General features: G+C 36.6%; 1 protein-coding gene across 1 annotated transcript in view; it reads right to left on the reverse strand.

Moving 5' to 3' along the window:
* Window positions 1-809: 809 nt before the first annotated feature.
* The window catches only part of LOC114320092 (uncharacterized), a 97,109-nt gene continuing 80,325 nt past the window's right edge, over window positions 810-17,593 (reverse strand). The window contains exon 2 of the mRNA XM_082900981.1: window positions 810-3,076. Within this exon, the coding sequence (XP_082757107.1) occupies window positions 810-2,444 (1,635 nt within the window). The 5' untranslated portion in view covers window positions 2,445-3,076. The remainder of the gene's footprint in view (window positions 3,077-17,593) is intronic.

The following is a 17,593-nucleotide window of genomic DNA, read 5'->3' on the forward strand; positions in this document are numbered from 1 at the left end:
CCAGCAATTTTAGAAAAATCTTGAACGAATCTCCTGTAATAGCCAGCTAATCCCATAAAGCTACGCACTTCGGTCACATTGGTAGGAGTCGGCCATTTCACAATCGCCTCAATTTTGTGTGGATCAACAGAAACTCCTTCCTTTGTGATAATATGCCCCAGAAATGCCACCTCGAATAGCCAAAATTCACATTTCTTAAGCTTTGCATACAATTTCCTTTCCCGGAGGGTTTGAAGAATTAAGCGAAGATGGGTCTCATGAGCTTCCACATTCTTTGAATAAATGAGGGTATCATCAATAAAGACCACCACAAATTCATCCAGATAGGACTTAAAAATGCGGTTCATCAAATCCATAAAGGCTGCTGGGGCATTAGTAACTCCAAAGGGCATAACCAAAAATTCGTAATGATCGTACCGAGTTCGAAAAGCTGTCTTCTCAACATCATCAGCCTTGACTTTTAATTGATGGTATCCAGACCGTAGATCAATCTTAGAAAAGACCTGTGCCCCTTGAAGCTGATCAAATAGATCATCGATTCTTGGCAACGGATACTTATTCTTGATTGTGACTTTGTTAAGTTCTCTGTAATCGATACAAAGCCGGAGTGTTCCATCCTTCTTCTTTACAAACAAAACTGGCGCACCCCACGGAGATACACTCGGGCGGATAAATCCTTTGTCCAATAAATCTTGCAACTTCATTTTCAATTCTTTCATCTCAACTGGCGACATTCTATACAGAGTCTTAGAAATGGGTTGAGTTCCCGGTGCTACTTCAATTGTAAACTCAATTTCACGATCTATTAACTATCCTGGTAGTTCTTCTGGAAAAACATCCGGAAATTCACAGACAACTGGGATCATGTCGGTATTCCCATTCACCATTTGCCCCTCTAGAACACTGCATAAATACCCCTGACACCCTTTCTGAATTAATTTACAAGCCCTTGCTGCGGAAATTAAATAAGGTGGTGAAGTCACTCCATGTCCCTGAAAGGTAGACCCTGATTGTCCCGGAGGGTGGAAACTGATTTGTTTAGTCAAACAATCTATAGTTGCACCATATTCACCTAACCAGTCCATTCCCAGAATAATATCAAAATAGGCCATATCAAGAGGCAACAGATTGGCATATACCTGGATATCCCCAAGTTGGAGTTCACAAGCAGCATAGATAGAAGTACAAATCATAGGGCCTCCCAAAGGTGAAGACACACACAACATATAAGACAGTTTTTCTTCAGTTTTATCTAAATTAGGAGCAAATAGTTTCGACACAAATGAGTGGGTGGAGCTAGAATCAAATAATACATGAGCGAAATGACCGTGAACGATAAATGTACCTGACACCACCGTTGCCGCATTTTGCACATCTCCCGGAACCAATGCGAACACCCTGCCTTGTCTCGCAGTGTCCTTATTATTAGTAGGTTTAACAGTTGTCTTGGTGTTGGAAGTTGGTACAGACCCCGCTGAACTTGTAGTGGTTCTATTATTGCTTTGTTGATTTCTTTGAGGGCAATCCTTGATCAAATGACCCGTCTTGCCACACTGAAAGCAGGCTCCAGACTTCCGATAGCACGTTCCACGATGCTTCTTCCCATATTCCGGACAAGTTGGTATTGAATCCTGACTAGGGGTAGAAGTATTTGAACTCCCTAAAGTCTGCTTTTTGTTTGGTGGAGTAGGTGACCCCTTCGACCATTGAGTATTTTGCCTCTTCCCTTTCCATTCCGAAATTCGACTCTGAGTAGCGAGATTCCCTTCCGCTATAACGGCTCTTTCCAACACATCAACGTAAGTAGGTAACTTCAACATGTTAACCTTATCCAGGATAGCGCTCCGTAATCCCCCTTCAAATTTACGCGCCTTCTTATAATCCGTATCCACCATATGGGGTGCAAACCGAGCTAATTCTGCAAATTGGGCTTCGTATTCAGCGACGGTTTTGTTCCCTTGCCTGAGAGTTTCGAATTCCGTTACCTTCTTATCCCGCATGCTTTGAGGGAAGTACTTGTCATAAAACAATTCCAAGAATCTGTCCCATGTCAACCCTTGGTGTACAGTTCTCGTAAGCATCCACCATCTGCGTGCCTCATCCTCAAGAGTAAAGGTAGCCAATTGCACCTTTTGAGCTTCTGTGCAGGGAAAGACTTCAAATAGCTTCTCTATTCCCAACACCCATGCTTCAGCTTTCATTGGTTCTATTCCTCTTTTAAAGGATGGCGGTTTCATCTTTTTAAACTCCTTAGTAAGGATGATAGTCCGGTCTTCAGCATGGAAATCTTGTACTGCCGGTGGAGGTACCAGTGGTGGGGGTGGTTGTTGTGGCTGTTGCTGTTGTTGCCGTAGGGTCTCCGCCATTTCCATAATCATTCTCTCCATTCTATCCAGCCGTGCAGAAGTAGCATATTCTGTATCTTCTGTCCTTGTCCTCACCATTGCCTACACAATAATCATTTATACATAATAGACATATTTCAAAAGTGTTAGCATTATCAGAGTAGACTTAACGTTGCCATCGCTCTTTCATATACTTTCAGAATGTCATGCAAGATGCCTAAAGCTTTTCTAGACACCCTAAAGCTTAATGGATCCGTGTGTGAGATAGTAACTCGTGCTCTGATACCACTTGACACGCCCCTAACTTGCCCCTAAAAGTTCGGGCATGACCCATTCAAAAACAAACATAAAACCTGGTATATATAACATATGGGGCCTTGTCGGAAGCACAAAACATTAAAAGAACACTAAACCAACAAACTCCATTGAGCTATTTCTAACATGCCAGGATCTCATACATCACATGCATCATAATAGGTCGATAGAGTCCAAAATAAATATTTCTTAGCAGTACATATACACAAACACATATACAGACCCAGCCCTAGCATCGGGCATGTAACAAAAACTGTTGAAGTTATATACATTCAACCTTGGAAGGATAACCAAGAAGTAAGCCAATTATCTCAATAAACTTCACAAAATAAGTGGCCTCAAAAGTGCTTGGGTACACGAAGGTTGACAAAAGAAACCGGGCGTCATGGTTTAGGATTGACCACCTGGTTGATTGCCTACAGAAACAGACAAAACAGATAGTGAGCCGGGCTCAGTGAATAGTAATACATGAATGAAATAATGCTCAACTTGAAACATGACATATATCAATACATATGGAAGTGCAGAGATTACAAAGTTAGCCTGATTCTGTATTCATCTTATAATGGCCTTAGGCCCAATCTTGAACATAACAGCTTGACATATCACATTCTTAATTCATAATGGCTTGAAGCCCTTGAGCATGGTGGCATAATGCCCTTGAACATGGTGGCAAGATGCCCTTAAACATGGTGGCACAAGGCCCTTAAACATGATGGCATGACGCCCTTAAACATGGTGGCACAAGGCCCTTAAACATGCTGGCACAAGGCCCGTGAATATGTTTATACGAACTCAAGAGGTGTCTCACACGGATTCTAGAGGTGGCTCACGTCTAGCACTTAGTTCCGTGTAGCACTTTGTTTCGTATCATAATAACTTATATTGGGTGGCCATAGGCCTAGAGTCTTATAGCATGAAGGTATTTTATCTCTCCCATTTCTTTCTTACATACTTGGAACAACATACTTGAACATTAACATATATACTTGAAACATTAACATAGTTGCGTAAACGAAATGCTAAGGAAGAGCATTAGCCCTATGTAAAGCAGATAATGATATTACTACTCACAGTGTTGCGATGATGTGCTTGTTCCTCCCGGAGTGTGCCCTGCACACATTCAACCTTTACAATTTAGTTTCCTTTTAATATCAAATCACTTTCTGTTTCGTTTCACTTCGAAGGAATTTATACATATTAAAAGGCATCAAAGACATATTCCGACAACATTAGAGGGTTCTACCCACAAAACGGAGCGATTCATGTTATTCAGCATGGACCGCACGTGCGGCTGTGAGCCCCGCACGTGCGGCAAGCTCTCCCGCACGTGCGGCAAAATGCCCTGCACGTGCCTTTTAGACAGTGGCCGAGCCCCTGTTTTTCACCATTTCCCGCACGTGCGGCCATGACTCCCGCACGTGCGGCAGCACCTCTCGCACGTGCGGCCATGACCCCCTCACGTGCGGCGATTCTGCTAAAAATTGTCCGAAATTATTACAAAATCCCAATCTTTTGGTACATCCTCACAAGGCTCATTTTAACATTTTTAGTTGACAATACATAGCCTAAAATTCATGTTACAAAGGCTTCAAATACATACATTAAACTAGGTAAACACTAATTCTTGAATCCTTAACTATAATCAAATTTCCTTTTTCATCAACATCACATATACCATCACATATATATATAAGGTAAGTTCTTCATGATCTTTCATGAGAAAGTAAGAAATCAAAGCTAATTTCTCCACATACATACATAAGCAACTTAGTTCAAACTCATCCAATGGATTAAGCATGATCCAATTACACCTTGGGTTCAATTATCATGGTTGTATCACCCTCAAATTCAAGAGAGGAATTATAAAAGTTAGACAAACTTACCTTGAGTTGAGATCTCCCAAAGTCTCTCTAAGTTGTTCAATCTCTAGCCTTTATTGAAACTCCCTTCTCATTTCTCTCTATTCTTACTCTCTCTATCCTTTTCCATGAAAATGTGTTGAACTAGGTCCAAGGCTCCAAGAACACACACATATATATATGAGCTAATAAGACAAAAGTCAATCGTTTAAACATCCGAAATTGAAATTTCCCAAAAATGCTTAATATTACCTACAAATTATGCTGATTACATATCTAAAATCAATTTCAGAGAATTAAGCCTTGAAGGCCTCCAATTTCGATTCAATCCTTCTAATGTAACAGATACGTTTCTTGTTGAAGAGATAGACATTCTTAAACATATGCTTTAAACATGGAGTTAACTTTCTTATCCCTAATTCCTCATGGAATTACACAGTAAGCATCCAAAATCACAAAATAGGATCCGAAAATATAACAAGGAACATGTACGAGGGTCGGGTTATTTCATGTTCGGTCATCATTTTGAAAATCTTACACAGGCTGTACCAGGGGTGGGGGTGGTAGTTGTTGCCACTATTGTTGTCATTATTGTTGTTGCCTTAATGTTTCTACCATGTCCTGGATCAACCTTTCTATTCTATCCAGTTTGGTAGTGGAGGATTCCTCTATCTCCTCGGCTCTTGTTCTCACCATTATCTGATGAGACTTGCATCATTCTGCATATAAAAACCATGTACAAAATATCCATAGACAAAAAGAGCACACATATACAGATACGCAACAGTTTATATACCATGTAGTCACAAAATTCAGAACACCTTAACATATTCTTAATGCATTCAAGCATATATTCACCATATGAATGCAACTTAAGTATTATCTAAACACTCTATTACTCACTTAGACAAGTGTGTGAGTTATTACGCGTGCTATGATACCACTCTGTCATCACCCGAACCAATCTCTATAGGTTAGGATCATAACCGACAAGTAATCCGAAGATTACCTATGACCTTGGAAAGAAATCCATTATAAATTAATAATATAGGGGCCAGATACGGAAGCAAAACTTTAAATTTTGTCCAATGAGTTGTGCATAAATGGCATAACAAAAACTTTTCTTATGCAGATAGTAACTCACACTAGATTCTCATTTCATATATATATATATATATATCGAAGTATACATACATCCAGGATCATTCAAAAATAGTTTTAACAAAAACTAAGGTTACATACAAACTTAGTCAAACATGACCACAAAAGAAACAAAAGAAAAACAAATCAAAAGTAAAGCCTCTTGCATGAGGCGACCTTGGTTGACTCCACAAACTTGGTTCTCTCATAAGCTCATTGCGGCTGGGGCTGGACATCCCACTACTCATCTACATACATATAGATAAAAAGTGAGCTAACGCCCAGTGAATAATACCAGAGTAAAGGGTTAATGAATGAGGTTCTTATGTAAATAAGTCATACTTTCATTTAATACATATGGAACATAATTTCCATTCATATCATACTTAAACAAATCTTAACGGAACGACCTCAGGTCCAATCTATTATACTTAGTACACGAAGGGACAAAATGACCTTAGGTCCAAACATCCTTCATAACTGATCATAACATATGTACTAAACCACCTCGGGTCCAACATTTCCATATTCTTATTTATGCGCATATTCACATTCAAGATCATGTTCACATTTAATGGATCCATGCACAAATGACCATCTGGTCCATATTTTTATTTATGGGCGTATTCAAATTCAAGATCATATTCACATTTAATGGATCCATACACAAATGACCATCCGGTCCATATTCTTATTTATGTACATATTCATATTCATATTCATGCATGCATTTATAATCATGATCATGTTCCCATTTGTATTCACATTCAAAACGACCTTTGGTCCATTTAACAATCATACAAAATGACCTTCAGTCTAATTCATATATAAGATAACCATAGGTCTATCTTGTCAAATATTCTAAACAGCCTTAGACCCATTTCGTGTCCATATCAAACATACCAAATGGCCTCGGTCCCATTTCATATTCTCATCAAACATACCAAACGGCCTTAGCCTCATTATGTATTCATACAAAACGACCTTTGGTCCAATCTTATGATTTCGTTCTTATTAATCTCGTTTCAAGTCTGTTACGAATCAGATAGTTAGAATACTCATTCATAACACAGATTCATGAGTTCGGAAAACTTAGCAACCACATAGGTAGTATTTAGAAAATAGCATACATGAAAATATCTTTACTAAGATATTACTCATAGTGTTTAGATGGTTGATTCGCCCTCACGATTGACCCTACACAATTCATAGCACATATGAAAATCGGGGCACATATGAAAATCGGGTCACAATACAATTCAATCCATTCTTTACTTCATTTATCTTTCTTAGGCTTCTTTCTACCTCTTTAGTTCATTTAGAATGCCCAATGTATGCCTAAAACTGCTTAGAAATGCAAAAGAACGGAAATTGAAACATGAAACAACCTTTCAATGTTTCCTGAAACAGGGCACGTCACTCAAGCGCGACATTAGTCATTCGAGTGAACCCCTTGGTCTACAAAAGTACTGGATGCTCTCTTTTTCCACTCAAGCCAAGACAAAAATAAAGGGTGGTCACTCAAGCTAACCCCCAATGTCTGTAAAAGTACTGGGAGCTCGAAATGTATGCTCAAGCGACACTTCCATCACTCGAGCGAACTACTAAAATTTTGGAATTTCCAGAATTCTGTTTGAGCTTCAAACACAACTTCGAGGCTCCAAATTCATGCATGACTCACTCAAACATGCAAGAACTGTGAAATCTTGTATTTTTTAGGTATTAATATTTTAATGAAAGATATTGGTGGTAGTTTGGTGGTAAGATTTTTAAATGAGAACCTAACTTATTTTCTCTATTTGTTTTTATCTCTTTTTACCTCCATTTCATTATTATCATTATTCATCTCTTTCATTTGTTTATTTATTTTTTAGTTTACTTGGGCTCCAAGAAAAGGTCTTTTCTTTGCCTCCAAGATAATTATCTTTCTTTTCCTCCAAGTTTACTTGGAGGCTACTCTATCTTTCTTTCCCTCCAAGTTTACTTGGAGACTACTCTTTATTTTACCTATAAATTTGAATTCATCATCTCAACTTCTTTCTATGGTTCTTCTTCTTGGTCCATCCGTATCTCTCTCTCTCTTTTTCTTTATGATCAAAATTTAGACTTTAGATTAATAGTATTTAGAGAAAGAGTTAGCATTTTTATGTAAGAGGATAGTTGTAGATTTTGTTAAATTTTACATACTTTTTCGATCTACAACCTTTGGATATTTATGGTGATATAGCAGATGATTAAAAGTATTAGCGTTGGAGGATTTTACATCAAGTGATCAAGAAATTGTTTTGAGATAATTTGGGAGGTATATAATATGCTTCCTCTAAATCTCTTTACAAATAGTGTTTATTTTAATTATTTCTTATTTGTACTCCTCTTGATTTCTGGTCATATGTTAAATGGAATCATTCTTGTTAATATGTTTGATTATCCTAGTCATTTGATAATTTTTTTCAAATTGTTCTGTGTAGTTAGTGTTGATTTGTCTGGCTAAATGGCGTGGAAATGTTCCGTACATGGATTGAGTGGACCTTGCCAATAGCTCGGACCAATAGCCCGGATAAGCGATTGTGCTTGCGTGCAGTGGGTGAGGCCGGCACTGGTAATGTACTGAGTAGAATCGGGTATTTGGTCCTAGATAAATTATCATATGTCGAGTTGACTTGTCTATGCAATTTGGTAAATTGCTTGGTATCTCAAATCGAATCGATTGTGCCATGTCGTAAATTGTTGGATCCCTGTTGATTTATTCTCTATCTGAGCATTGTTATTCCTGTCAAATCATATACTCCCCGAATTAATTTATTTTTCAGGTGTGGAGCAAATCTAGTGGCGATTGGAGTTGAAGCATTTAAAGAATTATTGAGTTAGAGATTTTTGGGCCCACCACTATATATTGTTTTTGGAGAATTGTATAAATTATAAATTATAGACATTTGTGTAATTATTTTGGAACCAATTTGTATTTTTGAGGTTATTAATTAGTTAGAATTTTAAATTTGAGGTTGATTTGATTTATTAACAGCCTGAAAGTTGGGACGTTACAAGAACACTCCCAAACACATATATTTGATGGTAGTTTTAACCCATTGTTCAAAAGTCCATGAATTCATCAAAATTCAAACCACTAACTTCTTGTATGTGAACTATTTTTCAATTCTTGCACCCATAGACTTTTAAACTTAGAATTGGACTCTAAAACATGGTAATTCATGCATGCATGTAAGATAAAATGTCCAAGTCATCATAATTTACAAGGTTTATGCTCAATAGTGAAGAATCAAAACAAATCCATGCATGCATGCCCAAATTGATATCAAATTCATCAAACTTAGCTTGATTCATGTGCTTAACTTCATAATCTTCTTGAATTCATATAATTATGAACTTAAACTCACAAATTATGTTTCAAACACTCACCTAGAGGCTTTAATTCTTCCAACTCTAGCGAATTCTTGAGCCTAGCTTCCCAAATCTTCAATCTCCAAGTCAATTCCTTCAAGTACTTGCCTTCCTCTCTCTAAAATGGTGTTCTCTCTCTCTAAATGGTATAATCTCGACCAAGGCTTGAAGATGAGCACAAATTTATGAGTCTAAGCACTAATCTCATCATATATATAGTGGGTGATTAGCTTTGGCTAATTAAGCTTGATTAAGACTAAGCAATCATACTTAAGTTAATCAATTTAATCTAATTAATTTGATTCGAATCAATTTTTAATTAAATTTCACCGTAAGCTCTAAAAATTATGCTAATCATAATGATGCAGCCAATTTCGGTTTCTATTGCCTTTATGACCCTCAATTACAAATTATAGCAGAATACCGAACAGACGTTCCTACGATGAACATATATGAATTCAAATGTACATATCACAAAACGGAGTTATCACAAATTACCCACAACATTTTAAGACATGAAGAATGTTTGAAATTTTGAGGATGAAATTTATTTAAGAGGGGTAGATTGTGAGGCCTCTAACTTTTGTAAAACCTATTAAGTCCTTGACTTTTGAATTCTTTCAATAAAGACCCTCAAATCCTTATTTGTCTTCAATTCTAGTTATAGAGTCGAACATGCACGCCAACCGAAAACTCAAAAAACCATAATTTAACCCAGAGCTCAAGAATTATTTTCAAAACCCTAATAATAATCAAATTAATTTCGTAATTATATTTTACACACAAAGAATCCTAGGTTTCCGGTTCTCAGTATGATTCATCGTTTAATCAAAAATAAAGAAACTTTAACTGAATTTAATTTTCAAATCCTAATTAAATACTACACTTAATTAAATGTTCAAATTCATAAACTAAGATTTTAGCCCTCATATTTTTCTTGAATCACATGTACACAAAATATCTTCAAATTGTACACAAAAAATAAAAACAAATTCCCCAAAATTCCTTGCACATGGTCGGCCATGCTATACAAAGATATATGTGATGTCCTTTTGGGGACAAATTACTTGATTTAGGGAAGAAAAATTGACCCAAGGTACAAATTTGAATATAAATTGATATATATACATATATTGTACTTGTAACCAATTCAACTTTGATTAATCAAAACCTTAACCAGATCATGTTTAAAGGTGTAATTAAGGCTCTAATCATCATGCATTCCATTTCATACTAACTAGATTCAAGTCGATTCAATTGAATTGGAACTAAGGACATTTTGGACTTTTCACCATTCTTTTTTTTTTTCTATAAATACACCAATTCTCTCTACACTTTTGAGCACAAAACACACTCACGCACTTACATTTCAGCTGAGAGAGAGAGCTTTGGTGGTAAAGCAGAGAAAAAGAGAAGAACCTTTGTAAAAACTCTTCAACTAGGCAACAAGTAAGCCACATCACCATCTCTTCTTCTATTTTCTTTTTCAAATACATGTTATTAGAGATTTAAAATTATATTTTCAGGTGTGTTGTTGTGATGTTCATGTGTTCAAAGTTGATGAATTGGGCTTTGATCCTTCTTCTGCTCATATTTCCTCTTAATAGATGCAAAACCACCTTTTCCTTCCCACATCTCACATTATTTCCAAAGGCACACCATCTCTCTAAAAATCTGAGTTATTGATAGATTCTTTAGTATGTTTTCATCACAAAAGAAGTGAAGAATTTCCCTTAGTTGGCCTCCTTTCTCACCAATCTTCTTATTTTGAGTATTGTGCATGAACAACCAGTTTTACAGCCAACTTTCAAAAATTCTAGAAAAATGTAGGAAAATTTCCTGGATCTCAGTTTTATATCACAAACTTCCTTAAAGAGTTAGCTTTCAAGGAAAAGTGGTGTCATTGAAAAAGAGTGAGCGGTTTGAAAGAAAATCCGATTTTCATAATGGTCGATGAATCTGGACAGCACTAGAGTGTTTCTTAAATAAATAAAAATCTAGAAAAGATATTCCATTTCTGAAAAATGTTCTGCAACAGATGAAATTCTCTTCGAACCATAGGAAGGCCAAGCTCGGGAAAAATCTGAAATGGTCCTTTTGCCTTTAATCTTTAAATGGTACTGAATCTGAAAATTTAGTTTTGCATTAGTGTTTTATGCTCCTGTCTTCATGAATATACTTATTAGTATATGATCATATCTTGGTATGATATTACATATGTTATAGTTATGTCTGTTAACTTCTTCATTTGATGATGCTCATGCGTATGTGGATATTATTATCTTATTAAGTAGTTCTAACTTTAATTTAAGACATCTAACTTAACGGAAATCTTAATAGGGGTAGTATTGGGTTTTCGATAACTTGAATAATGACAAGATGATAATGTGTTATGTATGGATTGATGGGATGTACTCTCTAATTAAAGGTTAAGTCTTGTGCAAGCAGTTATCGCGTAAACACTAGAATCGAACGGATCTATTCAGACTCTTTGCGATGATTTGATTTGGTGAGATAAGGTTGGGTCCGGATGAGACATTCAAGAGGATAAAACTTTTTTGGAAGGATAAGGTTGGATTCAGGATGATAAAACATTTTTCTTTTCGCCGTCCCTTTTGAGGTCCACCGATGGCGCTATGCGGTATGTAACTGTTGCAGGTGTCCATGGTAAGTTTTGCAAAGCAGCAAAAGGGGGAGTTTCAAATAGTCCGGTGTCCAATTCTTATAGTTGGGAGGATGAAATCTTTTTGGGGGATTTCTAGATTACTGACATCTAACCTTGTAATCCTTTATTATTGAATGATTATCATGCTTCATTACTTGCTTGTTATAATTGTGATGGTGTATTGGATTGGGAAAAAGGGACAGGGTGTGTGTGCATTTACTAGGCATTCAAAACTCATGGCATTTCATGCTAGGTATTGAAGACTATTGGACTGGTCAAAGGCAAAGCTGAAATATTTAAAGACGTATGGCTACCCTAGGACAATTAGGAACTAGTTTTGTACACACATTTTGAGATTGTAAGTGATTAATCGCTTGTTGTACTTAAAACATTATTTTGTAATCATTATATATATCATTTGTAACCTATTCTTACGCTTCGTCAACTCATGTAGGCCTTGTGTTAATACTTTGTCAAGATCTATTAAAAAGGTAGCTTTGCTATCTAAGGTGGGTGGACTTAGAAGGGAGGCTATATTAACTCCTCCAACCTTCTTGGGATATTACTTGGTTATTAACCAAAGGACACATTAGCGATGTTTTCCTACTCTTATAACCTTACATAAACCTTGTTCTTATTTGTTAATATATTCTTTGATATTCTCGATTTTTGGGGCGTCACAGTAGCACTCCAGAAATTTCTGTTTTCTTCTCATCGCTCGAGCAATGGAATGATCGCTCGAGTGGTCTTGTAAAGCATCCAATACTTTTGCAAGTTTAAGATTTTGGGAGTTGTTAATTTTCACTCAAGCATAGGGTTGATCGCTCGAGCGGTCCGGCTGGCTCTTAGGATCTATAGAAGCCAGTGTGGTCCACTTTTCTTCATTTTCCTCGTAGTCTTTCTCTCCTCTTCCTCTATTCCACCATTTTTTAGGGTTTCAAGCTTGATTTTCATCTCTTTCTACTCATTTTCTACCCCATGTTCCTTTAATAAAAATGTAGAGCACGCCGAGGGCTTTCTATCCATCCAAGCAAATCGTGTTTTCACCAAAGTTGGAATTTCAGGCTTCTTCTCTTCTTGCTAGAGGTAGGGATTCCTTGTTTCTTTACAATATTTTCATATAGATAGATGGGTGGCACTTTCTGTATTGCATAAAAACCTCTTATTGAGGGTATTTTCTCAAAAGCATGTAAAGGAAGTTATGATTTTCAAATTTTGGGAATTAAATGTGAAATTGAGGTGGGTTATGGAAGTGTTGAGTAGTTAAAATATGATTTTGTGCCTCAAGGTGAAAAGCCCTAAATTTGGTCTAACCCTAATTATGGACTTACTTTAAACATGAGTATTTGTTTTAATTGACTTTAATTTCTTGAAATTAAGTGTGTGACAAGAAAAGATGAGTACAAGTAATGAGACTTAATCGTTGTGAAAATAATATTGGTATGTGAGGGTTATGTTTGGGAAAAGAATTGATTGTTGGAAATTGAATTAATATATAGAAGGAAAAGCCCTAAAAATGTAATGTGTAACCCTGAAGATTGTTCTTGATCTTGAATTAAAGGATAATTGATGAGTAAAATTGGAGGGTCCTTGTGATTCCTTGCGATGTGTTCAAGATGTTATTGTTTTAGAATGTGTTGACGTGCCCACTACCCGATTCGTGTGAGAATGACAAATGTGAAAATATGTTGGAATGTGTTGAGTTGCCCACTTGCTCGGTTTGTGTGAGGACAACGAATGTGGGAATGTTATGAGCTGTCCACTAGCCAAATTGTGTGAGGATGACAAAAGTGGAAGGTTTGAGATGTCCACTAGCCAGATTGTGTGAGGATGACAAAAGTGGAAGATTTGAGATGTCTATTGGCCATCCGTGTGAGGATGGAAAAATGTGGAGATTGAATGTTGAATTATATGATGTGTTATAAAATTTGAAACAACGGAATATTTATTGTGGGATTGGCATGTGTGAATGTTATAAATGGAAATGAATTGATTTGTTTTTATATGGATGGGTTATTCGGTATATGTTTAGAGAAGTGTAGTTATATGTGTATAATGAAGTTATGCGGATGATAGTGGGAATTGGCTCATTCTAAAGAAAAGGGTGGGGAGATATGATCACTAGTAATGAATGGTTCGTTGATCTAACATTTTTTTTATATGAAATGTTAAAAAGGGGCTTTTAAGAAAGACTTCTAGAAGTTTATACAAGAATGATAAGAAGATAAAAGAAAAGTTTTTTCTTTTAAAAGTTTAGTAGATCTCCATGAGGATGGTATTACGTATGTGTAATTTATTTCGGGTATAAAAGACACACTATTTATTTATGTATTATTCTTTAACATTCATGATTGCATATATCTATTGATTTTACTATGGAGAATCATGGCATATTTGTTCATCCCATGTTATTTTTACCATTTTCAAGAACACAGTCAGATTACACCAGTTTTGAAAATTTGAGAATGTCTAATTTTCTTTCATGTATGTTTGTAACACAAGTGTAAATGAGAGATAAGTTGTGTATTGAGATTTATGAGTGTCTTCTCATGTAATTATTTTCTATGGGCATTTCAAGGTAAACCTTGGTATGTATTATTATTGTATTTATTCAAGAGGGAACATTTTCTACTTACCTACGTGTAAGGTTATTTCTATACATTGTTATGTAATTGGACTTAATTTAAAGATTTTGGTAATGTGTTCGGATAATAAAATTGGAGCATGACAGACACTTTATTTATGACGGACAGTAGCCTTCGGCACAAGTTACAGGGTTCCTAATTTTCTCAAAAGATTAGGTAGCGACTCTGAAATCTGGTAATGTAGTCCATTCCTAGCAAATATTTTTGCAATAAAATGGATTTTCTATAAAAGTTGTTAGATCTGGATCTCATTTTCTGTTTCACATTGCACCAGTGATATTAGATAGAAAATTGGGAGTCTGAATTGTTGGGCGCGCTTGGTAATCCCAAAGGCATGCCAAACTTAGAAATGGATGGTAATCTATTCTCTTCATTTATTTTGACATGGATTTGAGCATCAGTTTTCTCTTCTCCATGAAGATGAGATGTAGATTCCATCATTTTTCTTCGATTTTGTTTCCATTATTGTGAGTTTCTTTTTTGATCATCATGTGATAGCTCATATCACTTGATGATCAAATAAGTCGATCCATCTTTTCCACGATTGCTTCTATGATGGAAGTGATGGGTCACATTTTGATTGATTGTTTGTTATTCTTTCTCTCATCTCTTGGTGGTTCAGAAAGGAATTCTATGTTGCATTCATTGGAAGGCTTTCATGGCTTGTGTGGGTCTCATCGTCTCATTCTCTATTGTGACTAAGAATGAATTCATTTTGTCTAGCTTCCATTGATGTTCGAAGAGAATTTGTACTTCTCTCTCACATTCCTGTGTTGGAGAAGCACTTTGACTCATTTTCTCTCTTTATTTTGGTAGCTTCCTTTCATTTCATTTGATAGTCTCGCTAGTTAATTCACTCATGATAATTTCCATTTACATAGTTCCTTGTACTTGTTTATTAGATTGCTTCCTTTTCAGCTTAGATGCATGTATACTTGTTTCTCTATTCTCTCATTTTTATCCCTTTTATTTTACACTTTCCATATTGTTCATCATGTTTTCTTCTTCGTCATTTTCCATGTTTTCCATCCACTTTTCATGAATGGGGCTCGATATATTGTAATTAATGCTTCTATAATTTCTTATGTGATTTTGTGTGCTATCTCATGTTTTGAGATGGTTCACATGTCATATACTAGTAGCCGAGTTCTTAGTTGCATTCTTGTGTATGTATTGTATTAGTTTCTTGAATTTAGGATCATGCATGTGTTTTAACCCCTTTTTCCATTTGGCTAGTGCTGATGAGTACTAGGTAAGCCTCTTTCATCTTTGCATCCCGATTGTGCGTTTTCTTTACTATGTCTAACGTGTTACCATGAGGCTATGTACTTACTTGAGATATCTCTATGTTTGCCTACTGATTGGAGGCTATCTTGCTTAAGTTGGAACAATTTTGATTTCCATGCCTGTGAGCTCTCCTTTTTCGTTGAGTTGTACATTTTAAAACCCTTTGTGAAATGCATGCGATCAAAGCATTCCAAAGTAAGTGTTTTTGGTCTATACTTGTTTGCTTCATCTAGTAAAAGTAGCATTAATAATTGGAGCATGAACATATTTTGGCAATGAATCTCATATCATGAATTACTAGAGGCCGATCTTTGATCAGGTGAGCGGGGGTGCTTAATTCATGATCTTCTCCCCTTATACCTAAGTTCCCAAGCCAAGACACTTTGGTTGTGATGGACAGCAGCCTTTGGAACAAGTCATGGGCTTTCTAGTATTCCCAAAATATTAGGTGGCAATTTCCAGTCTAGGGATGTACTCCTCATTTGGCATTTCTTGAGATTAGTGATTTTCTATGAATTTTCTAGATTTGGACTCTCACTCGTTTCACATTGTACATTCGTGAAACCAAATGGGGTTGAATTGTCGAGAGCTTTAGAACTCCTTTCCAAAGGAGATCCCATAGATATGCTAAGTCTAGATCACTTATTTGTGTCTCACATTGCACTCTAATTTATTCAGTTCGTGAGTGAGACATGGAGTCGACGCAGGGGAGGTTTCAGCTGTTTGGAGCGGCCCCTTGCTGGAGAACCAATAAAAGTGTGGCTAATCCTATGGTCTTGCCTTGTTACAGCAAAGTGTAACAAGGTCTTACCTTGTTACAACAAAAGTATGTCTCAACCCAATACAACTTCAACTGTTGGCTTTACAAAGAAATAAGACAAAACCAGCTTTACGCTCCAAAATCCTCTACACCTTCATCTCGGTGGAGGCACACCATCAACACTTGAAAATGGTTTTCCACATAAGGATGAACATAAAGCCTAGCAGAGATAATCTTAATGAAGTGCATGAGTTTTAACAATATCATGATTATGAGATGCATTGTTATGCCATGCTCAAAATATGAGTTTTCTTTCCAAAACCATTTCATGCACTCTTTAGAAATCATAAGCTAATCAAAAGCTTCCATTTCAACAAAATCAAAAGGTGGTAAATATAATGCCTCGATATTTTTAATCTATTTTTGTAGACACTCTAGTTTGACTAACCCTCAGACTTTGGGTGCATGTAGGCTTCCTGATGATGAAATGGTAATACCTCCATCCTTAGAATGTTGAAAATTGCTTAAAGTTGTTGTCATACCCTATTTCGAGCAAAAACTAGCTTCTTGCAAAAATGACCAAAATACCCCTAAACCAATTTTTCAGCCAAAAACCAAATTTTCAACCCCAGTTGCACTTCGATTGCTGGTATTTTCCAAAATTACTGACCCATTTTATCAAAACCATTGATCTAATAGCAATTTGAGCCTGCTTGGGCCATAAGTAGGCAAAAGCCATGCAAAATCGCATCTAGTCATGCAAACCCACACCTAACCTGCAAAGTTGACACCTGGACCCCTGGCCGTACATGCGCCCGCATGGCATGGTGCAGCCGTAGCTAGATTGTGCGGTCGCACTTCCTCTGTGCAGTTGTACCTTCCTCTACAAATAGAAATGGAAACTCTACAAGGATGGCAATGCAGAATTGAAGAGAGGTGCTAGGGAGTAAGTGATACTCCACCCTAGCAACCTCCTCTAGCTTCCTCTCCTAAGCTTCCTCTCCAAGCTAGGAGTGCCTATAAAAGCATCCCTTCCCCTCTCCTCTTTAGAGGGCTAGACTTTGGTGAACTTTTGAGTGCAAAAGAGAGCTTAAGAGAAAAAAACCCTCCCCTCTCCCTTCAATTCCGAAACCTTTACTAAACTAGAGTGCAAAAGAGAGCTTGAGACAAAGGTT

Source organism: Camellia sinensis, chromosome 13 (genome assembly GCF_055761805.1).
Source record: "Camellia sinensis isolate YWXY chromosome 13, ASM5576180v1, whole genome shotgun sequence".
NCBI lineage: Eukaryota > Viridiplantae > Streptophyta > Magnoliopsida > Ericales > Theaceae > Camellia > Camellia sinensis.